This window comes from Gopherus flavomarginatus, chromosome 11 (genome assembly GCF_025201925.1).
Source record: "Gopherus flavomarginatus isolate rGopFla2 chromosome 11, rGopFla2.mat.asm, whole genome shotgun sequence".
NCBI lineage: Eukaryota > Metazoa > Chordata > Testudines > Testudinidae > Gopherus > Gopherus flavomarginatus.
Window position 1 is genome coordinate 13,841,083 of NC_066627.1, and position 27,358 is coordinate 13,868,440.

A 27,358-nucleotide genomic window follows, 5' to 3' on the forward strand; every position below is an offset into this window, starting at 1 on the left:
ACAAGTAGGTGCTGGGCTGTAGAGCTCCTGGAAAGAAGTTAAAAGCTGCTGAGAGACCTGACCACAGACAGAGCTGACTGGGCAGAGCTGACTAGGGAGAAGCAGAAGCTGCAAGCAACAAAAAGCAACAAGAAAATCATGCGGCAAAGCCAAAGGGCAGAGTAAGCCTGCTAGTTTTTAATTATAGTATTTAACAAATGTTATAAACCGTTGTCTGTGATTTGTTATGGCCTGGCCTTCTGTAGCAAAGTGAAGTGCTTAGAATCATTTATACTATGCGCTCTTGTGGTCTAGCTGCTCTTTAATTTACAATAAGAGAATTTTAGATTGCACTCTAGTAGGGATTATTAGATACATTAATAAAAAGTTACTTTGCTTTGAAAAGAATACTGCCCGTGTCAATCACTTTATCAGAAGGTTACATACATGTCCTCCAAATATTTTCCTTTATTACCCTGGACTGGAGGCCCATATCTTGGGAACAACAAACCAAGAGGGTGATTGGCAGTTTATTTAGGGGCACCCAAAGCCTATTTTTCAGTATTACATCATGGTTATAGATGTATTCCCTGACATCCACTGAAAAGAACAGGGCCAGCTGTGTTCCACAATGCTTCTCTTCTGGGTCAATTCCTTGTGTATGCTCTCTTGAGAAGATCTGTCAGAGAACAAGGCCAATGACAACACTGGACTGGGCTGATTTTCTTTGTTCATAAATTAACTTTAAAATAACTGAGGCTGTGTGAATGAACAATGTCTCTGTTCTTTTGCAGCAAGAGGGAAATATATTGCTAGTATGGCTAGAATTTTCAGCAGAGCCTATGAGAGTTGAATGCCCAAATCCAAAAGGAGTTGGGTGTCTGGAAAAAAAAATAGGTTGGCTTGAAAATCCCAGGATGAGCCATCTATTTATCTATATATCTATCTTCTGCTGTCTCTCTTCTATCTGTCTGGCTTCTATTTATCTATCTTGCATCACCTATATCTTTTATCTATGTGTCTATTTATATTTATTTATAATTAACTTTAAAAGAATTGAAAGCATGTGAATGTAGACATTCTCTTTTCTTTTGTAGCAAAAGGGCAATACATTACTAATATGGCTAGAATTTTCTGCAGATCCATGAGAGTTGGGTGCCCGAATCCTATTGAAATTCAAAAGCAGTTGGGTGTCTGAAAAAAAAATTGACTGCCTTCTACATCCTGGGATCTCTCTCTCTTTCTGTCTCCCTCTCTCTTTTCTATCTCTGTAGCTTCAATCTATTTTCTATTGTAGACAATTATTTTAGTTTATTGTTCATTTGTTGTGTTATGTTATAATTAACTAACATATTATGTCATATATCATCACTGTATGCTTAAGAGAGTTAAATTGTAGGATTATAGAAGGATAAGATTGACGAGCAGTTAGAAGAGATAATTAGGTATTAGGTATTGAAGTAAGTAGAGTTGAAACACAAGGCCTGTAGGCTCATGCCTACAAGATTTTAGCTTAGCTATTTTAGGCCTAGGAGCTAAAAAATGCTGACATAAGTAAGTGACTGAAGAATAACCAGATACCCTAAGATTACGGAGAAAGAGGAACCAAGTGGTAATATTGCAAAACATTATCTGGAAGATTAATTTTATCTGTTTCCGACATGTCTTAGCTACAGGATATAGGTTGTGTGTCAATGCCAATAAGAATAAAAAGAATCTACACAACCTATAGAAATCAGGGTCCCTTTAGTTTCTAGGGGTCATCAGACCAATGAGGAAAAGGAGAGTTAATACATTTATGGACATGCACAGAACGTAGATATAGACAGGCGTTAGGGTGCCAACAACGGGAAAATTCAGCTCCCTATGGGAAATTCCAGCATAAATCATCCTTTAATGATGATCAATCCATGAGAGACCCACCAGACCCCAACACTATTGTTATGACTGTGAGTATAACTATATTTGTAACTTCTGTATAAGTCTGCATAGGATTTCTATATGCTTGGGTAACCATAGCTTTAATTGTAATTTTAACAAAACTTGTAAAAGAGACTGGACCTTGTACTTGTGAATGTCTGTGTTCTCACTACCCTTGGTATTTATGTGTTCCTAGAGACTCTAAATCTGAAGCAAGTAGCAGAGGTGACTTTCACTCTGTTAAGCTTGAAAATGTAGCCACTAGAGCCATTACCACATTACAAAAATAACTTTAAATAAAACAAAAGAATCTATCTATCTATCTATCTATCTATCTATCTATCTATCTATCTATCTATCTATCTATCTATCCCCACATGCTCTGAAATACTCTGAAATACATCTGGTACTGACCAAGGTCCATGGTAGCAGTCAAAGCTAGATGGACCTAGAGGCTGATTCGGTAATTCAGCACTTCCTATGTCACTATATTAAATGTTCATTTTCTCTTCTATACTTTAAAGCAAGGAAGAATAAATTAGATGTTGGCCTGAGATTTTGGAAGTCCTGAAAGAGGTGGAGTTTTCCTTTTTCACTGACGGAGGAATTTGAAATCACAGAGAAACAGGAAAGCAAAAATGGAAATATTTCATAAACACAAGGTATACCATTCCTCTTACATTTTGCAGTTTTCCTACCTATTGTTACTTGGAAATGCTTCGTCACATTTCATATTAAAGGTGCATTCACAAACAGCTCATAAAGAGTTCATAAAGGATCAATAGATTTTTAAATAAATAAATGGCTAATCAATTATTATAGGATCCAGCAGCTCAACAGATTATTTTAGTTATAGAGTATAAGCAACCATAATATATTTTACTGGTGTGCTTATTACTGTCTATAATGCTCACTGCTTCTGTCGTCAGTGAGCTTATAACATCTATTAACCATTTATTAACTAATTATAATATGAAGGGTGACCAAGCAATTTCATCTCCAGCTTTTTTGTGCAATTTTTTCTGAAGTTCATGTGTTCCATTTATTCAATAGCAATGCCACATTGCTTCATTGTAGCTATTGTGACAGAGCTTTGACCTTACCCCCGTGGTTCCTTCTAGGCAGTTTATACTAGCCTCAGTGGCTCACTGTGACCCTCCATGTAGCCCTTCTCTTTCTAGTGCCAGGGTTACAGTCCACTGAGCCCTTTTCATCATAGGCCAGCAAGGAGGTTGGTGAGAGAACTTCCACAGTCTCTGTTGTCCCTAGGGGCTTATTTCAGAACAGTTTAGCCTCCTGTCCTAACAGGGCCCTGACTTCTCCTCCCAGGAGATGTTTCCTGTTGTGGTGGGTTGGGGGGAACCTGGGCCCACCCCCTACTCTGGGTTCCGGCCCAGGGACCCTAATGGTAGCAGCGGTTGGCAGCCAATCTTTCACTGCCAGAGTTGCTACATTTCACTGGTCCACTTCCCCACAGCTCTCCTGTTTCTCTCCCTTCTTCACCCTTACCTTAGGGCTCCCTTACTGATAGTTCGAGGGTGTCTTCATTAACCAGCCCTTCAGCCACACTTCCTCTCCTCTGGCTCCCTGGCTCCCTCCTGCCTGACTAGAGTGAGCCCTTTTTATAGTATCAGTGAGGTCTTAATTAGAGTCAGGTGGTCATATTAGCTTAATGGCCTCACCTGACTCTTTGCAGGTTAATTAAAGTCAGGTGTTCTCATCAGCCTGAAGCAGCCCCTGCTTTGGTCAGTCAGGGGAAAAAAAACTGTTAATCCAGTGGCCACTATATCTGCCTTCTGCTATTCTGCTGTACCCAAGTGGCCGGAGTCTATCACACTATATACACCTCTATTCCAATATAACATGACCCAATCTAACACAAATTCTGATATAATGCAGTAAAGCAGTGTTCCGAGGGGGGGAGGAGCTGCACACGCTGGCGGATGAAAGCAAGTTCGATATAATGAGGTTTCTCCTATAACGCAGAGAGATTTTTTGGCTCCCAAGGACAGCATTATATAGAGGTAGAGGTGTAATGCAGACTTGGGCCAATCTTTCTATATTTAGTGACACCTAAAATACATCTTAAACTCTGAACAGTAGGGTTCATCATGACCAATACTTATTTTCCATTTACCTTCTGTGATGAGGTCTATTAACCCTGCGCCAGCGACACAGAAATTAAAAAAAAATTTGGCTCAAAGAGGCTCCACCCCTTCATCCTGATGACATGCTTCCAATGAAGGGAGCATATGAAAGGAAGCAGCTTAGCTCACTCTGGTTTGGCTGAGGCTGGCTCAAGTGCTGGGAAGTGTCCATGAGTTTCTCAGCTGTTTTCATTGTAGTTGTAACCCGTGTTGATCCTAGGATATTAGATTTTGAATGATTTCTTGCAACATGTGTTAACTCCTTATGCTTAACAAGCTGTTCCACCTTGTATTTAGCTGTGACACCCTGAGTACTGTTCCCAGATCTAAAGAAGAGCTCTGTGGAGCTTGAAAACCTGTCTCTCTCCTCAACTGAAGTTGGTCCAATAAAAGATACCTCCTCACCCACTTCAACTCTCTTTCTCCTCACAGAGTCTTTCTCCCTGTTGTTCCAGTGTAGGAGAGATGTGTGAAATCTTTCCAAACAGGCTTTGGGTTCCACCTGGAATACACTTTAATGGTTTGTCTGGATCTCTGTACATTGTCCATCCCTGACAGATTTTTCAGAGATGATACATTCTCTTGACATTTTTTCCCCCAGGGTGAAGGTAAAATCAGAATTTCCCATGAACTCTCAGAAGGGGAAAAATTAGGAACAAGTAACAGAAAGGTGCGGGTGAAGAAATGCCTGGATAGCCTTGGGATTCCCTGTAATCTGGTAGGAGTCTATAAAGGTCTTATAGAATTATAGAGGAACATACAGAACATTGATAATGGTAATGATTACTTATGCAGAGCTGGTGAAAATGTGTTCATCAAAAAGTTGTAAATGTTTTGTGTTTGTTTGTTTTCTGGTTTTTTTAAAAGCTTTTAGGTTAAAACAAACTGAATCCAATGGGACATAAGTGAATGGCTAAAATTAAGTGCATGGTTAATTGTTTTGCTGATTTGGGATGGACTTAAATACACGTTTAAATATAAATGATGGAAAGAACAGGTTCCGAAAAATGAGGAAAACATTTTTTTCCATTTATGTTGAATTTTTTCACAATTTCTTTTAAATCTTCAAACTTGATTTTTTCTGTTTCCTAAAACCACATATACAGTGGTATTGAGGTCTCTCTCTCTCTCCCTGTATATATGTATATCAGTTTTGATTCTTTTTTTCCAGGTTTTGGGGACACTCCTAAAATATCAATAAAAAAATTCCTTTTAAACAAAAAGGTGATTTTATCATCAAAATCCCCCCACAAAACAAAAGAAAACAACAACCCTGTTGAAATATTTTCCAGCAGTTCTGATAATTAACAGTATTCATGCTACATGGATTACATAATTCATACAAATGTCATATATTATAGCAGCTACTGGAGTTATTTTTGTAGATGAAGAGGTAAAATCAGGCCTCATTACTGCACTCAGGAAAGCTTTTGAGTAAAGTTACTCATGGGAGTTGTCTCATTTAAACCAGTGTAATTAAAGACACTTGCATAGGTGAATGCTTGAAGAATTGGGGCCTACAAGATATTCTTTTAAATTACATGATGGGAGATATTCTAGGTGGGAATGGCAGGTGTTTGACTGCAGATACCATGAAAGTAACTTAGATGAGCAGTGATGGTTCCTCATTAATCCCAGTTTATACGTTGTCATCTGTTTTCCTTTCGTCAGGATGATGTGCCCAATATCGCCATCCTGGGAGCTGGAGGAGGTCTACGAGCCATGATCGCCCTTCATGGAACCCTGCAGGAGCTACAAAAACATGGTCTCTTGGACACCATCATGTACTTGTGTGGGGTCTCAGGCTCAACTTGGTAGGTGCATGTCAAGAGTGAATGAAATTGTGTCCTTCTATAGAACTGACAGCAAGAGGAAAGTATTGCTATTGTTATTATTAACAAAAGACATGCTGAGTACTTCATAACCAATAGGAAAACACTGTCTGTCCATTTCCTGAGGAGGTGAGAATACACGTGTTACCAGCACAATCTAGGGCACCCCACGCCATCATTACCCTACCAAAACTCGAGGCATAACCCACTTAATTTAGTCACCCCACTCTTTCCCAGCATGGGATCGGGGCATAAGGCACTAACCCTTACCAGTCCTGGGCTAAGGACGTAACCTTCTGGGGGTTCATGGGCTCTTTTACGAGTAAAAGAACCTTACACAGTAATATCCTTAACCTCTATTTATTAACAGTTACCAAAACAGAATACACATGCTTCACATACAATTCTCACTACTCCTGATAAGGCAGATAAACTTTACTCAGTGGCCAATCAAGATTAGATCTTCCAAGGCTCCAGTTTCTGTGCGGTGTTTTTGCCAGGTGCTGAGGTCTGGCAGCTCTGATCTTGAGCTGTGTCCTGGTGTGAGGAGCCAAAGAACTTCCCTTTGAACCCGAGTTTATACAGTTAAAATTGGATTCTACTTAGAAATATCTTAATCAATCATTTTAAACTAAACAGTACTTTTCACCAATCCTAGCCCATTATGAAACAATTCTTTAACCAATCATACTCCCACACTTTAGCTGATTTAAATCTTGCAGAAATTATTTATGCAATGGACAGAAACAATAAAATAATTATACAAGGACCATACAAACAATAAAGAAGTAGGGACCATAAAGGCAAAACAATAGAACTATGGATTTAACCATTACAACTGTTGATAAGTGGTTTCTTTGCAAACAGAATACTATCAAACAAAGCTGTCTATAAACATCCTAAGATCTATTTCTTTACCTGGTGATTGTGGTACTATTAGGACAGGAGTCCATTATTAGCAGCCTGATATTATATTGTTTTGACGCAAATTAGATGAGACGTGACTCCCTGCTTCTTAGCTCCTGGTGGCTGCTGTCCTCTTATGGCTGTTTTTTCTTACTGCAGAAAGGCCTTGGCCTACATACATTGCAATGTAAGTCCAGGCTAAAACTCAATACCTCTTCCATCTGCCCAAAAATCACGCAAATCCAGAGCTTAGACCCAGGGTCCCAGGATTCCATGAGGGTAGAGGGTCTTAACCTGAGTCAGGCCAGGACCCAGGGTTCAAGATCTATTGCTTTGCAGTGTAGACATAGTCTCACTGGACTCATGCTCTGGGAGTCAACCAAAGATGTCCCAATGGATGACTTCCATTTTCCTATTGACAGTCATATTTTCCCTTACTGCACCACAAACAAAGGGCTAATGCAGCCACATTTTGGGAGGACTCTCGAAAGTCTGGGATATGGGTGGCAAAATATAGTTCTGCATAATGCAGTGTAGACTCTGGAGCCCTTAATCATGGGTTTTTTGTGAGTCTTATGGCTTATTTACCCTTAAAATGCCACAGCTGATGCAGTTACACCACTGTAATGCTTCAGTGTAGACACTAGCTACATCAGTGGGAGAAGTTCTCTCGTTAGTGTATGTAATCCAGATCCTTGAAAGGCAGTAGCTAAACCAGCAGAAATATTCTTGCACTGAACTTGCATTACCTACATAGGGACATAAGTCAGCTTAACTATGCCAAGCCGGAGTGTGGATTTTTCACACCCCTTGAGCAAAAATTATGCTGGCCAAACAGTCAAGTGTAAAACAGGCTTTAATTATATTATGAAGCATAAGTGTCTAGCTCTGGTGGTTGTGGAGAAAAGCTTGGAAATGTGAACCCTACCATCTCAAATGCCGAAAGGCAAGTAAAAAGAACCTATGTTTTTGTTAAATAAATCTCATGATTTTTAAACCAAAGTCAGGATCTTCTGTGACCTGTCTGTGTTTTTTGGCACACTTGTTGTTGGCGTTAGTGCTAAAAACAGGGTAGCAGAACGGTGCCTGCTACCTTCTGTTGCCCTTTTTTCTCTAGTCAAGAGGGCAGAGTGTGTACAATGGTTTGGGCCATGGAAACAATGAGAAGTGGACATAACTGGGGTTTGGTAAACTGGAACAAGTGACAGACTGTAACACAAGAAGGGGCTATCCAGGTGGAAAAGAGACAACAATGGTTGCAAAGTTGTAGGATAGAGTGGAGAGTTAGTTTCTCAATGGAAAAAGAGACTGTGTCCTCCAGAACATCCAGCTAATCTAACAGGGCCACGTACTGATTGTCTTATTCACAGTGAGTAACGATTGACACAGGAGCCTAAGGGAGTTAAGCACTCTGTTGTCGATGCAATTCAAAGGGAGACTGATACCAGTGGGCGACTTCCTAATTACCGTAATTACTTATTTGCCCCATATTAACATAGTGTCTGAGCACCATTGTATTTATTTTCAGAACACCCTTGTGAGGTCGGAAAGTGCCGGTATCCCCCTTTTCCTATGGGAAACTGGGGCTACAATATCTGGGAGAGCAGGGAGCAGAACCCACATTTCCCGAGTTCTAGGCAAGTTTCCTTATTTCTGAACCATCATTCCCCTCCAAATCTTTCTGAACAAATAGTCCCACTGAAGTCAATGTTAGGGCAGCAGATGGTCTGGACAGATCTGTGGATGTTACAAATGTCCTGAATGTAACCAGAGCTGTTCAAATTCAGTGTCAGATACCCTGTGTATTGCTAATAGAGATTCTCCATTTGCTCAGCCTGGTAAGGACCTGGGGGATTTGGATTTTATCTCTACTGATTCTGTGGCTTTCCACAGCACCTATCCAGCCAACAATGTGATCCTTGCAGGTTACAAATGCATTGCAATGATAGAATGACGAGTGAGAATATTCTAATAAATAACTATGCAGATATTGAAATGGCTTTGGAAAATAGCCCACATCCTGTTCCCCTTACATCTGTATTTTGCCTCTGTAATAGGTGCATGTCATATCTCTACAAAAATGGGGACTGGACAGAGAAATTGCAGGCCCTGGAGGAAAGTATGTGTGCTAGACTTTCCAAATACACCTGGAGTGTCCCAAAGGCAACAAAATTGCTTCTCGAGGCAGCTAAAGATGTAAATTACTCCCTGACTGAGTTCTGGGCCTACACTGTGGTCTATGGAATGTTACATGAGGTAGGTGTTAAACTCTCAGTTTTATAACTTTCTAAGGTCCTTGTATGACCCTACTCACCAAAGTATCATGGCGCTTCATGATCTTTTAGTGTGTTTAGCTTCACTACATCTCTGTGAAGTGGGGAAGTGTACAGAGGGGAAACTGTGGCACCGAGCACCCAAAGGCCAGATTTTAAAGATATCATCTTGTGGGATGAGCATGCAGGCACTTAGCACCCATTGATTTCAATGGGATTTAGGTGCCCATATGCTTCTGAAAATCCCACAGGGTACCTAATTGCCTTTAAAAAACTGGTCTTGCTTGACTTGCTCAAGACCACATAAGGAATGTCTACACTGCATTGTAAATCTGGGTCTGTGGGACCCAGGATGGTGTACCTGGCATTTTCAAGCCTGGGCTGGAGTGTCCACGCTGCATTGTAAACCTGGGCTTAAAACTTACATCTACACTGCAAAGAATAACCTGTGATGCTGAGTCTCAGGACCAGGATCGATTGACTTGGACTCATGGGGCTCAGGCTTCTGGGTTAAAAATAGTAACATAGGTCGGGGCTGGAGCTGGACTCTAAAACCTGGTGATGAGGTTGGGTCTTGGACCCTGGGCTCCAGCCCACAGGAGAAGGCCTGTACTGCTGTTTTTAGCCCCACCACCCAAGCCCCATGACCCAAGTCAATTGATCCCAGGCTCTAAGACTTGAAGCTGTGGGTTTCGCTTTGCAGTGCAGATGTACTTACAGCTGCTGGACCTAGGTGTCCCAGCCATGCTAATATGGTCATATTGTACTGCCCAACCTTCTGACTTGAGACTGTGGCTTGATTTGAGTCCACACAGCAAAACAAGAGGACTTGGACCCGAGTTGCTGTGGGACACTGGCTCTGACCCACCCCTCTATTAATGACCTAAGACCTTGGGTCCTGAGTCCATGCAGAACCAACTCAAACTGATTTGTGTGTGCACAGAAACGGGTCTCGGGCATCCTCAAGGTAAATGGGGATTAAGTCTTAGGCTAATGGCTTGACCACTTAGTCATTGAGGAAGGTTTGGTCTCATAAATAAATACTGAGTGGTTCCACTGAATTCTGCAGTTACTGGAGTTACTTCATGTATACCCCTGGGTGACTGAGGGCCAACTCCACATCTGTCTAGCTAACATCTCAACATGTGGAAATGTGTTGGATCCCTGAGCTCAGGGTTGGACCAAGCTGTAAGGGCAGGGATTATAGACAATGTTACAATCATACAAGTTTAAAATTAGGATGTGTTTGTCTGAACATATAAAATGTTGTCTTTACAGCTGGACAAGGGACACTTGTCTGAGCAGCAGAGTGCTTCTGAGAATGGAAATAATCCTTACCCCATCTATGCAGCAGTAGATGAGCAAAGTTTTTCCAAAGTAACTGAATACTCTCCAGGTAAAAACAAACAACTAAATCTACGGGAAATGTCAGTGCAAAGAAGCCTGTCATTTATTCCATCTATTTGCAACTCCTCGAGGCAGCAGAGATGTAAAGGTTGTCTTTAGAGCTGATTGAAAATGAAAAAAAATATGATTTTTTTTTAAATGCAAATGTCTTTTGTTCAGCAGGATTATTAATGGGCCCCTTTTCCACACTGCATGACATTTTCTGCAATATTTGTTTCCTTTTTTTCCCCTAGAAATTTTATTAAAAACTTATTTTAATTTGATTTTCTTTAGCAAAAATCTTGATTTTCAGTGAGAAAAGAGAAAGTGAAACAAAACCTTAAAAAGATCTTAAAATATCAGTAAAATTATGGCAGAAATTTTCAAAAACATGGAAAATCCAGGGAACATCTACTACTGCTGGGAATAAGTTTTGTTCATGCAAAAACTTTTTTTGAGAAAAATTCAAACTCACTATTGTTTTCTTTTTCTCATTGTCCTAGTTTCGTATATCTTTTTAAGTGGAGACACACTTTATTTGTTATCATATTTACTTATTTAGATTTAACAATATAAAATTATGCATCTTGAAGCATCTAGGAAGCTAATATCATTAATAACACAATAAAATTCCTGGAGCATGAAAGAATAATTTCACAAGAAACTCGACAGCCATCACTCCATTCACTTTTAGCTATAACTTGAGCTGATCAAAAATGGTCCAACAAAGTAAAAATTTTCCATGCGTATAGGTCAGTTTTGGCTCCTAAGAAAACAATTTAGAAAAATACCAAAATGAAGCCTTTCAATTTTTAATTTCAAGAAGATATTTTGCTTCAAAATTATTTTTACTTTAGGTTTTATAAAAAATAAATAAACATGAAATAAAAAGTCAAAATCACAATGAAACTTTTTTGATTGACCAAACTAAAATTGTCTTGAACACTTCTTTTTGCAAGGAATTTTTCATTTTGTTTTGTTTTCATTCCAATTCAGAACAAAACCAAATTTCACAAATGTGGAGTTTCCCTCCAAATGAGAAATAACAGCTTCTACACAGCCCTAGATGTGCCAAGAATTTCTCTTATAATTTGGATGTGGTTTAGAATCAGGTGGTAGTTCACACATTTTGGGGAGGTGCCTAGGGACTAAGATGTGGTGAGAACCAGTTGGAGAAATTGTAGATGAATTAGGGAATCACATGGGCCTTCTGAAACACTGAGAGAACTCTGCATGATGGGGCTTCCTGGAAGATAGCATGAAGTTAATAATGAGAGAAGGTAAGGTAGGAGGTGAGGAGATAGGGAATTCAATGGTGGAGCAAAGGGGATGATCAAGTTAAGCTGGGGGAAATATTTTCAATAATTTTTTTTCCACTAAAAATGCGTTTTCAGACCCCTTTTTGTTGAATTCAACTATAATGAATAGTTTCAGCTAAGGAAACAAATTGTAAGTGTAAAACATTTGTTTTTACGGTTTCCTTTCAAATGGTCTTTTAATTTCAAATGTGGTCATTAAGAAAAGTGAAAACCGATTAATCAAGGAGAAAAGAAATGAGTCAACTAAAAAAGTTTTATGGGACTTGAAATGAATAAAACAAAAGAAAGTTTCATTTTCTGTCAACTCAAAATGATTTATTTATTTACTTTTTAATTTAGTGAAAAAGTAGGGTTTTTTTTTTCAGTTCGAGTCAAACTGGTTCAGCCGCTGAATTAAAAATTACATTATTTGCTTAGCTTTAGTAGTAAGAACTCTGAACTGGGACACAGCTGGTGCGGGGTTGTAGTTGGAGCCTGGATGATGAGGACCAGCAGCTTCATGCAGAATGTGAATACGAGTCAAGGATGGATGTGAAGATGCGACAACATGGATGGAAAGAAATTTTATTAATGTAGACATTGTTTGAAGCACGCTCACATTCCCCTGAGTTATGGATACCTCATGCCACCCTTGCTGACTTATTCATCTGCCACCTCAAAACTGTTGCCAGGCTTTGTTTCCAAACTATTTCTTTTTATTTTTCAGCAACTTGGTTTGAGTTCACCCCCCATGAAGCCAGCTTCCTTGGCTATGGAGCAAGTGTACCCATGGAATACTTTGGAAGTGAATACAAGAATGGGGAGCTAAAGAAGCAGAAAGAAGAGAAAAACATGAGTTACCTACAAGGTGAATGATCATGCCCCTGTTTCTTAGCAGATGGAGACAACTGAGGCTGGTTAGATGCATAGATATCGGAAGTAAACCATGAGATTCTAAAATGGAGCAATATTTACTTATATTAAAGAGCTTTTATGTAGATAGCTGAGTGGGGTAAAGACAGTTTCCATAAGCCATACAAAATTTTGAGTTATCAAAAGAAATTCCTTTCCCGAATCAGAACAAAAAATCAAAATTATATTTTTTCACAAAACAAAAGTTAAAAAAAAAAACAGTTTTGGTTCAGATGTGAAGAAAATACCTTGATCAACCCTAAGTAGAACCTGTATAAGTAAACAGAGTCAAATCCTCTTATATTCTTTTCCTGCTTGTTTTCAGGGTTGTGGGGAAGTGCCATTGGCAGCAAAACAGAAAATGAAAAAGTTATAAAAGGTATGCCAGTTTCTCTCCTCATAGCACACTGGAGTCAGAGCTCAGATCGTCAACTTTGTGCTGGGTGGGACTCTCTAGAGTGGAGTCTTCTTTATCAACTCCAGAACAAGCTTCCTGCACTGCTCTAAAATAACCCAGGTTAAGGACTTTTACAGCACACAGCAAACTGCATCTCTTTGTGTGTGCTTCTGAAGGTGAGGGCGTTTCATGTTCTGCAGACTTTTTTTTATTTAGCTATTTATTCTATTTGAGGTTCTATCAAAGGTTTTTAGACTGGCTGTTCTTATCTTTTATTAGAGGAAATCAGAAAACCACAATTTTCTGTGGGAAAAAAGTGCCCAACTTTTCTAGTTGGAAAATAGTAAAATAAGTGTGAAAAATTGGGATTTACTCCACTTTTCTCCCATCTTTTTATATTTCTCTACCTGCTACTTTCCTCAGTGAGTTAAAAAAAAAGAGGACAAGAAGTACAAAAGGAAGAGAGAGATTGTAAAATGCAGTGAAAATTCAAACACCAAAAATAGAAAAATAAAGAAAATTTGGTTTCTAAAAAATGAAATAAAATGTCATCTTACATTGTTTTTTCTTTGTTTCCTTTTATAGTTTCCTACTCGATTTTTTAAAAAAAAAATAAGGTCAAAACTGATATTTAATGGAAGTTTTCAACTCTGATGAAGCCACATTTCAGACAGGAAAAAATGTTGGTCAAAACACTTATATCAGCTCTAGTTTTATATATTTTAAAAGTCCGTAATAAGTCAATATGTCAAATGGGAAGTAATAGGTCTAGATGATGGTTTGAGTCATATAGACAGACAGAAAGGGATACATAAGCCACTGCCACTCTAAGTGTCACTTTGTCCCCCTTTAGTTTAATCACAAATAGAAGTGACCTCAACTTCTGTAAGTGTCCTGGGCACTTTTGGAGGTGACATAGCAGGACACTAAGCGGGTGTTCAACATGGGATAATGATAAGATAGAGATTTAGTGACAAGATTGGTTGGGAGTAGACAGAAACAGATGTGGTATAATTTCATCAATATATTTTTTCTCCTAAATCATTGCGGTCTAAAATTTGTGTTCTAAAGGACTGAATTATTGTCAATGTATTGTGAAATAACTGACCTGTCTAATTGAGGTTTTTTTCCCCCCCAGATATATTCTTTGGCTTCTTTAAGGGAGAAAAAGAATCATATTCACCATCTAAAGAAAGTAGGTCATTATAGTCCGTGGTCACTCCAATTACTTACCAAATGTGCCTACTGCTAATGTCTATAAAGGGTCATTCCCTTCCTCTCCCTCAGGGGAAAAAATACTGGTTATTCACTGTAATATCAGAAATCAAAATATTTCATTAACAGTTTCTAAAAAAAAATATTTTTTTATCAAAACCAAAACAAATTGACAGTAAAAAGATCAGTTTTCTTACTCTACTCACTCATGAAAACAATGAAAAAATTCAACCTGCAGAAATTTTATTTGGTTTACTTTTGGTTTTGGTTGAAATACTATTTCAGGTAAAAAAAATTGGACTTCTAATTTCTACAAATTTTGTTCCTTATGAAACTTGAAAATATTGACTTGACCATGATCTTTGTAACCTGAATGTTACTTGACCATGATCTTTGTAACCTGAATGTTACTTCCTAGTTGCTTATGTGATTGTCCGTGGGTATATGAAATGGCTGATAATCCTAATGACATTTTCAGGTTGTCCGGAAGGAATAGTCAAGGGATTTCCAGTACCCACTACTGAACCTGAAGCTGGTAAGTATATATATATGTAGCTGCCTTTTTTGTTCTAAGTCATTAGCCAATAGTTGGGGCCTTCAAGGCCATGTTGTTAGGGGGAGGAATAGATGATACAGGTCAGGTACACCTTTATTTACAAAAAAAATGTACAGTAAATCATGTCTCTCTGAACAGAGTAGGACCAATAAAATCAGCAAATTAATCAGAAATTAATTAATTAATTAATCAGAAATCCCCATGTCTGCAACTCAAAGAGCTCTGTGCTCAAGCAGCTCAATCTCTGTGCTTCCTTTTCATGGTCACTCTCACAACTCCATCTCTTGGCTTTCTCCTCTGTGATACCCAGCCTTCAATGAATATTGCAGCCTCTGAATCTGCAACCATATTTTGTAAATATGGAAATGTTTATTTATGGAATTCAGTACAGTGCTAATCAATAAACTAGATCATGTCATACATGTTTGCGCATGTGTGTATGTATGTGTGTGCGCATGTGTGTGTGTGACAGAGAGAGAGAGAGAGAGAGAGAGAGAATAGCTTTTTGATTAAATGGAATTATTTTAAATATATAAAATTTCTGTTTTCATTGAAATTTGGGGGATTTTCATAATAATGTCACTAACAGCCCAAACTCCTCACACCCTTATTTTGCCGCTAAAAATAGTTTTAACAGAAAACTTTCCAAAAGCAAGCTGATGTGGCCATATTGCTGGACAACGGGGAAGATGACATTAGGGGTAGAATCTGGACCGACCAGAGGGGGATTAATGAATGTTTTTGTGAGGCAATAGGGGAAGAGGCTGATGTAGTTAAGAAGGGAAATAATAAAGTCTAGACATTGATTATAGCCATGTGGAAGGAGAGGGAAGAATCTGTCCTGAGGTATTTCAGCTAACAACTTTGTCCTTGGGCTATTGGAGAATGTCTTCATTGTTATATGTGTGCTGTTTCTTAGGCCTTGTCTACACTACTACAGTTGTTACAATGGCACAGCTATGGTGCTGCAGTTGTGTCACCATGGTGCTGCCTTGTCAATAGTTCCTGCAGCGATGGAAGGGTTTTTCCATCATTGTAGTTAGTCTACCCCCCTTGAGAGGATGTAGCTTGGCTAATTCTTCCATCAAACTACCAGTATCTACACTGGAGCTTAGGTCAGCTTTACTGCATCTCTCAGGGGTGTGAATTTTTCACACTTTTGAATAAAGTAGCTAAATTGACCTAGGTTTTCAGTTTAAACCAGCTCTTTGATATTTGTGTTATTGTCTGTGGCTGCGTGAAATGACTGGAAATCCTTATGACATTTTCAGGTGATATGGAAGGCTCATTGCACAGTGAGCCAGCAGGAGCTTCACCAGGAGGCTTTTCACCAGGTAGGTATATATAATCTTGGATCTTTCACTCTGACTCTATAGCTGTAACTGCTTTTATGTTCCTAGCATTCAAACAGAGAAGTTGCATAAAAACATTAAATACTCTTGCTAGAAGGTTGCAGTGTAATATTACTTTATTTAAAAAAAAGAAAAACAAGACCTTAATACTCAGGAAATACAAACAGAGAGAGAAAAAGCAGTCTTCCCCCTAAGAAGAGGCAAAACTCTCCCCACCTTGATCTAGGCTGGCTTTATTCAGAATGACTGCTTAAAAACTTAGATCACATGCCTCCCTTAGAGCCCCATAGCCTACAAGTCTGATCAGGAAACCCCTTACAAGTTAAGTGATTGCTAACACATTTTCAGACTAACTCCACTGCATTGACAGCTGTGGAATTGCTTCTGATCTACTCCAGCTTGAGAAGATAATCATATCCAGATTGTTAATGACATAGTCTCATGAGTAATCTCATGTTCTCTGTTTTCTGAGTGTGTGCTCAGGACCAAAGCCTTCCCGGATGCTCCTGTTTCTTAAATAATATGGCAACTCTTTGATGATCACCTCCAAACTATCTGAGAAGCTTTCAAAAATCAGGATGGGGAACTGAGGTTCAATGAGAAATAAAGTGGGGAAATTCAAAGGAATCTCAACAAGTTAAAATTGATATTCAGTGGGATATGAGTGTTTAATACTTTACAAATCCCAGCCTAAGTGACTTCCAAATATCACCTGGAAATTCTTTGGCAAAGCCAGGAGTAGAACTGCCTTGAATTGATTCCCAATCTATTTCCTGAAATTGATACTTGAATACTGTGTCTGATCCTGGTGTCCATATTTGAAAATGGGACATTGAGACATTGAAGATAAATGCAGAAATGTGTCACAAAAATAATGTCAAGTCTTATACAGTGAGAAATTTAAGGAGCTCAGTCTGTTTAATATATGAAAAAGAAGTCCAAGAGGTGATTAGGTTATGGTGTTTAAATACCTTCACAGTGACAAAATACAGGCATACTCTCGAATCTAGCAGGGAAAGGCATAAAAAGAAGCAATGTCAGGAAGTTAAAGGTGGACAAATCAAAGTGAGAAATAAGGCACACATATTAATGATGAGGGTGATTAACCATTGGAACAAACTCCCAAGGGAAGTAGTGGAATCTCCAACTCTTTGACTTCAAAGCCTGATTGGATGCCTTTCTGGAAGACATACTTTAATTAAACAGAAGTTGACAGTCCTGGTGAAAGTAACTGGATGAAATTGTGTGGCCCATGCTATACAATAGATCAGACTAGATGACCTAATGGTCCTTTCTGGCTTTAAACCTACATGCCAATCTGTCCAATGAATGCTGCAGCTTATAGGATTTTGGCATTCTGTAGTCATATGCTATTCTCTGCAACAGTGGCATACGTTGGGAAGAGGAAGTCATAGCTGTTACTATAGAATTACCCATCAGTAAATGAGGGAAGAATCTAGCTTACTGCATTTTGCCAAGATCTCTGGGGGTCATGTCTTCTAGTCTTTCAGAGCAAACAATAATTCTCACCCTCATTGTCTCTAGGTGACATATCTAAACCTGTATGAACACAGTTCGTGATGGGTCCTTGGACCAAATATTCACAGCCCACTTCCAGAGCTTTAAAGTCCAATGTTTATTAGAGATTCCCTGTCCTATGTGGCGGCTACCACTGAGTAATTGTGAGTTCCTGGAAATAAAAAGAGACTCCTTCTCTGCAGGGAGGTGGAATTTTCATTGTACTCCCAAAATATTTAGCAAGAGCTTTCTTTGCACACATATTATGTGCAATCACAAAGAACATGGCAGAAGTGCTGTAAGCAAGATGCAAGAAGTAATATTTCCACTCTACTCAGCACTGACAAGGCCTCAGCTGGAGCACTGTGTCCAGTTCAGGGTAGCAAACTTCAGGAAAAATATGGACAAATGAAGAAAGTCCAGAGGAGATCAACACACATAATTAAAGATCTAGAAAACAGGATCTATGAGGAAAGATTGAAAAAGTTCACTTTATTTAGTCTGGAGAAGAGAAGACTGAGGGGGTCATGACAACAGTTTTCAATTTGTAAAAGTTTGTTATCAAGAGGTGGGTGATAAATTGTTCCCCTTAACCACTGAGCACAGGACAAGAAGCAGTGTGATTAAATTGCAGCAAGGGAGATTTAGGCTAGATATTAGGAAAAACTTCCTGTCTGGGTAGTGAAGCACAGGAATAAATTCCCTAGGGAGTTGTGGAATCTCTGACACAGGAAGTTTTTAGGAACAGATTAGACAAACACCTGTCAGGGATGGTGTAGATAATACTTTGTCCTGCCTCAGTGCACAGAACTGGACTAGATGACCTATCAAGGCCCCTTCCTTTCCTACATTTCTACGATTCTATGTAAGTAGCCATGGCTAAATTAGTCATAGTTTGGTTTCCTAGTAGACCCAGCGTAGTAGAGGAGACAAACAAAACAAACATGGAGACTCTTGAAACTGAAATTAAACCTCCCTCCACAAGGGCCAAAGTTCAGTGTTTTTTGTTTTTTTTTTTCAAGATCCATCTATATCAGAAAGCTTTGCCATGGAAGTAGGGTATGTTCCCGGAACTGATTAGTAAGATTTTCGCAAGTTATTTCCAAAGAGCTCTCAGTGAGCACAAAGTGGATCTAGAGAATAAGAGACAAGCATTCCTTTGTCCCTTCAACTTGCCTCTGTCAGGGTGAGACTTTAGTGAATACCATTCACAGCGGCTGGGTTTTCAAAGGATACTAAGAGAATTAGGTATCCACTTCCCATTGGGATTAAATGATATTTGAGCACCTAACTCCCTTAGGTTCTTTAAAAATCAAAACTGATGATATAATTTCATTATCTTTATCTGGATTCTTGCCTAGGTGATTGCATTATTGTCAATGAGAGTGTGCAGTGACCTATAACCCAAATATATTTTTCAGATACTAAGAATAAGACAATTACTGAAAACATTAAAGGCGGAGTAGGTAAGTCATTTTAATCCTTTGTGGACTGAGTTTGAATCTCATCTTGTACACTGGCTGTATGAGGAGATATTTGCATCTTTGTGAGGAGAAACTCAGGCTCAATGAACTGTTCAGTCAAACAAATCCCTTGGCTCTTATATACCCTTCCTCATAAATAATAATTCTCACATTGTCATTTTTTGACAAATGCCTGCTCAGCACAAAGCTGTTATGGACTAGCCCGGTTTATGTGTAGAGATTTCTGTCATATTCTTTATGAAAGTTTCTGAGCCCCTTCACCAATATCAATGAATGTGTTTTCAAAAGGCATGAACAGATCAGAGAATAAGCCCTGTTAACTTTCAGTGGGACTTTGCTCCTGTGTCACATAGCACCAGATTTCAAAGATATTTAGGTGCCTAGCATGATTTTCAAAGCACTTAGGCATCTAAAAGTCATTTTGTGTTGACCAAAATGTTTAGATTGACTCAAAATTATTATTATAAGCAGGCTGTGTTTGTATTTTGACCATTTTGGGTGTTTAAGAATTTAAGGTTGTGTTTCCTCAGCTCAAACCAATTCTAATCAGAGTTGAGGGAACTCAGCACTGGAAGGGGGTGAAATTTTTCAGCTCAATTTTCTTTCCTGAAAAATGCACATTTGGGTCAGTGATAATATTTCAAGAATTCGCATCAAATTTCCAGAACTGTTTATTTTATAACAAAAATAAATCAGAAAAAAAACCCAAATATTTCATACTGAAATTTTCAAAGTGAAATGTTTTTATTTTTCAGCTTAAAACAATTTTAAAAAATGGTTCAATTTCATTGAAAATAACTTTTAGAACACTCTCTCTCTATTTTCATTCTGAGTAAAGCCAAACATTTAGATCTACCTAAAATTATTTTTTTTGTTTACTTTCTCCTTTGACTTTTTTTTTTAATTTTCATTTGGGATTTTTAAATTATAATTGTTTGCTCGATAGTGGAACCAAAAAATCAGTTATTTGCACAGCTCAAATCAGCAGCTAAAGGAACTGAGCCACATATTTTACATAATGAAAGATAGGAAATGATTTATACTGCCATCAGGTGTTCTGTGTAGGGAAGAACTTGACAGCTGACACAGCTCATCTGGGGAAAAGGGATAGCTCAGTGGTTCAAGCATTGGCTTGCTAAACCCAGCATTATGAGTTCAGTCCTTAAGCAGGCCCCTTAGGGATCTGCAGCTGCAATCAGTACTTGGTCTTGCTAGTGAGAGTAGGGGGCTGTACTCCATGACCTTTAAAGGTCCCTTCCAGTTCTAGGAAATAGGCATATCTCAAATCATTAAAACAAAATTTATTAATCCAGGCAAGCATATGGGGGTCATTATGTGGCATAATGAGGGAATCCGAGATTCTGAGAATACCACAGCTTCTGTCTGTCTCAGTAACAAATGCCCTTTATTTCCTCACAATCAGCTTTGCTTTTTAATTTTTGCTCTATATACAAGACACACTGGTTATTTTTCCCACAGCTCCTTGTCTGCACTAGCAAATAAGAGATAAGAAAATCTCTGCTGATTTTCAGATATTCCTGAATATATTTATATAATTAGCTCTGATATTTGAATTCTGGTTTGTGCCCTCTCACAGGCTCAGTGGTGGATTTCGCTAGAATGTGGCAAAAAACCACTCATGGTCTCTTGACCTGGAAATGGGGAACGAATAATAACTTTCTTTACAAATGTTGTAAGTAGAATATGGGTTACTGACTCTGTGGTGTGGATGTCCCATTTTGACGGTAAATACATCACACAGAAACATGAGAAAGGGTTGTCTTCCTATACAGTATTTTTAAGGTTGAAAGAATTAAATTTTTATTTTTAAATTTTGACAGACGGTGTCAATGCTTACTGTAAGCATTTTGGTTTTTTTTTTTAAATTTTCAGTTGCATGAAAATATAAATTTTAAGCATTTTTAATTCTTATCAATTTAAATCCTAGCACTGATGAAAACTAAGATGATAATCAAATGAATATTTAATGACAGTAGACACAGAGATTAAAAAACTTACATCTTTAAAAACCATTAAAACACAAATTGTCAACATCATATGTCAAAATATACAAACTTAATATCTTTAAATCAACTAATCATACCAGTTTTTAATATTCATTCACTAGTCTATTTTATAACTACTCTAATTTAAATTCTCAAGAAGCATTTTTCTTATTTTGCTTATCAGTAAATTTTGATTATCAGTGGAAACAGTTTTTTTTACTGGTTTATGTAGAGCAGAGGTCGGCAAACTCTGGCATGTGGCTCACCAGGATAAGCACCCTGGCAGGCTGGGACAGTTTATTTACCTGCCGCGATAGCAGGTTCGGCTGATCGTGGCTCCCACTGGCCGCGGTTTGCCACTCCAGGCCAATGGGGGCTGTGGGAAGCGGCATGGGCGGAGAGATATGCTGGCCATGGCTTCTCACCGTCCCCATTGGCCTGGAGCAGTGAACCGTGGCCAGTGGGAGTCATGCTCCCCCCCAGGGGAACCCTCACCCGCTATCCCCACCTCGCCTCAGTCTTGGGCTACTGCCAGTCACCATCTAGTCCCCGCTCACTGGTGTAGACTGCAGTGTAAAAGCCACTCATCACAGGCAAGAGGGGTTTGGACTGGCTACCCCTGTATACCCTGGGCTGCACCCTTGCACCCTAGTACCTTTCTGGCCCTTGACAAGGCCGCAGATTGGGGCTTTTCCAGGTGGGAGCTCCTCAGGTCCCTTGCCCTATTTCCCAGCCCTGCTCCACTCAGGTATCTTGTTCAGCCTGCCAGCAGCCATGCCCTTCTCCCTCTAGAGACTATCTGCTCCTGGCCCTCTGCCCTCTTAAAAGGGCCAGCTGGGCCCTGACTGGGAAGTAGCCATAGCTGAGTCTGCTTCTCCATCCAGCCTTCCCCAGCCACAGCCCTCTCTTATATTGTTTTAAGCCCTTTAAGGCCAGAGTGGTTGATCACCCCACTACAGCCTATAATGATGCCTCGTAAATGGCAGGAAGGAGAAAGTCGTAGTTTTACTGTATAATGGCCAGGGGATGGAAAGATCAAGTATAAGAGAACTATATTGTATAATGGGCACTAGGCACAGCAGAGGGCGAGAGGTGAGGAAAGGGCATCCATACTGTACAATGGGTACTAAGGGAAGCAGAAGGTGAGGGGTGGCTCTACTTTATAATGGCACAAGACACAGACACTTTACCAAAGCAGAGCTGAAGTGAATATTATTTATTAATCCTGCCCCTGACAAGGGGCAGATTCTAATCTCTTAGTATGATAATTTTATTTTTTGTGACATTTCTTTAGCTGCTTTTGATTCTACTGAGCTGGTGAAGGATAAAGTCATCTCCTTGGTAGATGCTGGAATAGCCATAAACTGTGCTTTCCCTCTGGTTCTCCGCCCAGAAAGGAAAGTGAAACTGATCCTCTCCTTTGACTATGGCCCTTTTGAACCATTTAAGGTAACTCCTATCATTGTTACATTTTTACAGTCATTCAAGTTAGTAATGAGGGCCCATTGTGCCAGGTGATATTTGAAGACAGAAAAATACATGGTCCCTGACTCCAAGAGATAAGAATCCAACAAAGAAATTTACAATCTTTAATAAACAGTCAAGCAGTATTTTCTTTACTTTATTTTCTGGAAAACATTTCAGGACAGGAAGGGAGCAAAGAATCTCATCCCCTTCTATCCTGCTGGGGGAATGTTTAGTGGAAAGAATCCTGCCATCCCAGTAGCAAGTTGGTCAGCTGACTTGAGTCAACACCAATACTTTTGTGAGATGTCCCAGGGCCCAATGGATCTTTGCAGAAGCAGATTTTCAAATCACAATGGACAGTTTGGTGCCTTAATCAATGGAAATTGGACAACAAATTCCCATGTGTGCCATAGAAAAAAGTACCCCATAGTGATCTCAAGGAAGGAAATCTGTTTTTCACCTTAACTGAAAGATGAACCTTTGGTAGCCTTGAGCTTTCGTGTGTCGAGTACTGGGGATGAATGTTGACCCGTACTGGAAAATGTCTCCTATTGAACCAAATTGGGTGAGGTAATTTCTTTTACTGGACCTACTAGAGTTGGTGCAAGATATAAGCTTTTGAGCTTACGCAGAGCTCTCCTTCGAGTCCTACTGAATCACTCAGATCTATCCTTGTTGAACAGCTATGGGCTGCTGTGAACCTTCTAGCTCTATTCTTGTGTACTGGACTCAATGTGTCATGTTTGATCTATGCTTATGGCTGTGGGCTGAGATATTTAAAGGGGCTTAAGTGAGTTAAGCCAACTCATATTGACTTTTCCATGGAGATAAACTCTTGCTCCTTTAAGCTTCTTTGGAAATCCCAGCTATGGGGGTCTCTTTATAAACAGTCATGTGTTGTTACACAAACATTCTTCCTATCCCAAGAGCAGAGGGTCTGGTTTCCACTGGAGTTTTCTGCTTAGTCAATTAGTAGAAGACTCAGAGAGAAAGTTTGATTTTGAGTTATCTGTTTTGAGCTATCTGGTCTTGTGAGCAGCAGTTCTTTTAAATAAAATAATCATGATTCCCTCACTTACAGGCCCTCAAGCAAACTGCCAAATACTGTAAGGAAAACTGCATCCCATTTCCTGAGATAGATGAGAAATTGCTCCTAGAACCAGATAACCCCTCCGACTGCTACATCTTCAGAGGAGAGGGTGCTCCAACTGTCATGCACTTCCCACTTTTCAACAGAGTGAATTGCCCAGGTAACTTTTAAGTCACTCATTTTCTAAAATGCTACTGATGTCACTCTCATTTCACTAACATGGATGACTTAAATACAGCTGAGTCTGGTTTGGTCTGAGGTAAGGTAGCAAAGGGGCATAGGGATTGAGATAAAATGTCAGGGCTGGTCTACACTAGGGGAGGGGATTGATCTAAGATATGCAACTTCAGCTACGTGAATAACGTAGCTGAAGTCAAAGTATTTTAGATCGAATTACCTACTGTCCTCATGGTGCAGGATCGATGTCCGCAGCTCCCCCTGTTGACTCCACTACCGCCGTTCGCATTGGTGGAGTTCTGGAGTCAACAGGAGCGCATTTGGGGATTGATATATTGCATCTAAATGAGACGTGATATATCGATCCCGAGATATCAATTGCTACCCGCCGATATGGCAGGTAGTGAAGAGGTACTCCCAGACTGATCTAGTTCTGTGTTCTATATTAGTGGGTATCTAGTGATAGAATCTTAAGAGGAAGTTGAGAGAAATCACAGATTAGGTAGTTATAGATGTCATAAACAGATAGTTAAGCGTTAATGTCTCTTTTACCTGTAAAGGGTTAACAAACAGGGAACCAAAAACACCTGACCAGAAGACCAATCAGGAAACAAGATACTTTCAAATCTCGATGGAGGGAAGCCTTTGTTTTTTGAGGTTTTTTTTTTTTCTCTCTGGGTCCTGGAAGGGACTAGACATGCAACCAGGTTTCTTGCCAATCTCCCTGCTACAGTCTCTTATATATTCAGAATAGTGAGTATTAAGTAGAAAAGGCGGTTATAGTCTTTTGATTGTTTTCTGTGTTTGCAAATGTGTAGTTTGCTGGAAGTATTTTAAATTGTATATTGCTGGGGGGAGGCTTCTTTCTAGTGTCTATAAGCTGAAAGACCCTGTAACTTTTACCATCTAAATTACAGCCATAACTTTTACTTTTTTTTCTTTCTTTCTATTAAAAGTTTTGCTTTTTAAGACCTGTTTGATTTTTTCCCCTTGTTGAGGCTCAAGGGGATTGAGTCTGTACTTACCAGGGAAGGAGAAGGGAGGGGATAAGGGTGGAATCCCTTTGTTTTAGATTCACGGAGCTTGAATCTGACTATCTCTCCAGGATAGCCCAGGGAGGGAAAGCCTGAGAAGGAGAGAAAGGAGTTTGAATTACAGTAATCTTCCAGGGTAACCCAGGGAGGGAAAGCCTAGGAAAGGCACTGGTGAGGGAAAGAGTTTACTTTCCTTGTGTTAAGATCCAGGGGGTCTGGGTCTTGGGGGTCCCCAGGGAAGGTTTTGGGGGGACCAGAGTGTATCAGGCACTCCAAGTCCTGATTGGTGACAGCTATCAGATCTAAGCTGATAATTAAGCTTAGGGGAATTCATGCTGGTACCCCAACTTTTGGACTCTAAGGTTCAGATTGGGGAAATATACCATGACAATAGAGTTATCTGCCATAAGGGTTGTTTGTCAGTAGCATCTATGTTTGTTTTTTTCCCTCTGATTTGTAAACATTTTGCACCCAATTTTCAAATGTATTTAGGTGTCTCCAGATGTAGGTAGGCACCTAGTGGGATTTATAAAGTGCCTAAGTAAATTAGATACCTAATCTACTCAGCTGCTTTTGAAAATCTCACCAGTTACCTATCTGTATCTTTCCGCATCTCCATACATTTCAAAATCTAGCCTATATCCCTTCCATTTTTTAAACTAATTTAAATGTGAATCTTGAAAATATCCATAAATATACATGTGTTTTGAATCCTACTATGCTCTTGGCTTTAATGTTGTGTGCAGTGAGTCTCATAGGTGCATGTGTGTGTGTGTGTGTGTGTGTGTGTGTGTGTGTGTGTGTGTGTGTGTGTGTGTGTGTGTGTGTGTGTGTATGTGTATAAATAAAAGTGTTTGCTTTTGTGATGTTCACATTTGCAGATTTTCAGTTTCATCAAATGACTCCTTGAGCTCAGAATCAGGCAACTTCTTTCTTTAGCACTAGTCAAACCACAGAGGCAAATCTTCTCTCTGTTATACAAGTGAAATCGAAGGTATAAATGTAGATTTATACTAGTGCAATGAAGAGATGAGTCTGGCACATAAGGACAAATTCAGAGAGGAATGCAAAGGAGTCTAGAAGTTGGAAAACCTCTAACCTTCTCTCAGCAGTCTGAGCATGTGAGTTACACCAGCTCAGACACCCGTACATTCTGCACAAATTCTATTTCTCTTGATTTTTGAGCCATTGTGAATGCAGTGTCATGGCATTAAATGTTCTGTTCCTATAATGATGGGAGTCTTAAAAGAACTCACTGGCAATATTTTTGAGGGAGCCTAATGGAGGTAGGCATCCAAATGCCATTGTTTCCATTGAAATCCGTAGATAGGTAGATGCATAAGTTGTACTCTATGTTAATTTGCCTTAGTGCAAATGACAGCAGAATCTGCTCCTTGTTTTTTTCACAAACATGCTGCGTATGGGACACTATAGAGAAAAGCAAGAAGACAAAGGAATAGCTGGGTGAGAGGTAGAAAGCAGGGAAAATAGGAGTCTCAATTTGACAGAATTAAAGGAAGCTGGCAGAGTCTGTAGACAATCTGAGAAGTGCAAAGTATCCATTTCAGTTCAGGATGGTGTTGACTTTGAACCCTAAAGATGATAGTTCAACTATATTAACTGTGTCACTGCTGATCGCTGTAGACAAAACATCCAGATGCTTTGGGATTGGGAGTAGAGCATTTGTGAAAGCCTTTCCCCATACATGAGCCTCACTTGATTCTTCTCCGTAAGTCTCGGAAGCAAGATATTCCTCTCACGACAGCCTGGGAACCCTAGAATGCAATCATAATCATAGTTCTACTTGTTATTGACACTCCATTAGTAATATTAATATCCTCATCCTAAAAATGCATTCATATCTTTTCTCTCTTTGCTTTCAGCCTATGTGACGGAATGGAGAATTAGATTCACCCCTGTTCGCTTTCTCTACCATGTGGGAGACATCACCAAACTCCTTCAATCAGCCAGACTGAATGTATTGAACAATAAAGACAAGATCCTACAAGAGATCAAACACATTGTGGCTCACTCCAGCAAGGAGGCAAACTCTTAAGAAGACTTTTTCATCTATGCTTTGCATATGTTAAAGCCACCCAGTAGATTTTGCGAACTACAGAATTGTCATTTGGCTGGAAAATGTTATCATTTGGAATCACAGTGGGGAGAGGAGTCTCAGCTTCCGCTGTGAAAGCACTAGTACCTAGTTCGTGAGTTAGCCCTGTAACTTGACTGCACTTTACTTCAGCAAATTTGATTCTGCGCATGAGTCAAAGAAAAATTCTCTCTTTGTATTCTTTGCTTGCAGTTTGAATTATTGCTCAATCTGTCTCTGCTCTGTGTGATGCCAGATGCCTTTGTCTCCTGATGCACAATTCATGTTCAATCAATAAAGCCTATAAAATCGCA

The 27,358-nt window shown here is 39.4% G+C and overlaps 1 protein-coding gene across 1 annotated transcript; it reads left to right on the forward strand.

Moving 5' to 3' along the window:
• On the forward strand, positions 1-27,358 carry LOC127031110 (cytosolic phospholipase A2 gamma-like). The gene is made up of 16 exons (XM_050917870.1): positions 1-161; positions 2,424-2,561; positions 4,648-4,764; positions 5,718-5,860; positions 8,842-9,040; positions 10,336-10,453; positions 12,469-12,609; positions 12,979-13,032; positions 14,189-14,245; positions 14,744-14,800; positions 16,093-16,155; positions 19,113-19,157; positions 20,773-20,868; positions 22,476-22,630; positions 23,730-23,898; positions 26,833-27,358. The coding sequence occupies exons 2-16, from the start codon at positions 2,538-2,540 to the stop codon at positions 27,003-27,005; spliced, it is 1,611 nt and encodes a 536-aa protein (XP_050773827.1). The 5' UTR covers positions 1-161; positions 2,424-2,537; the 3' UTR covers positions 27,006-27,358.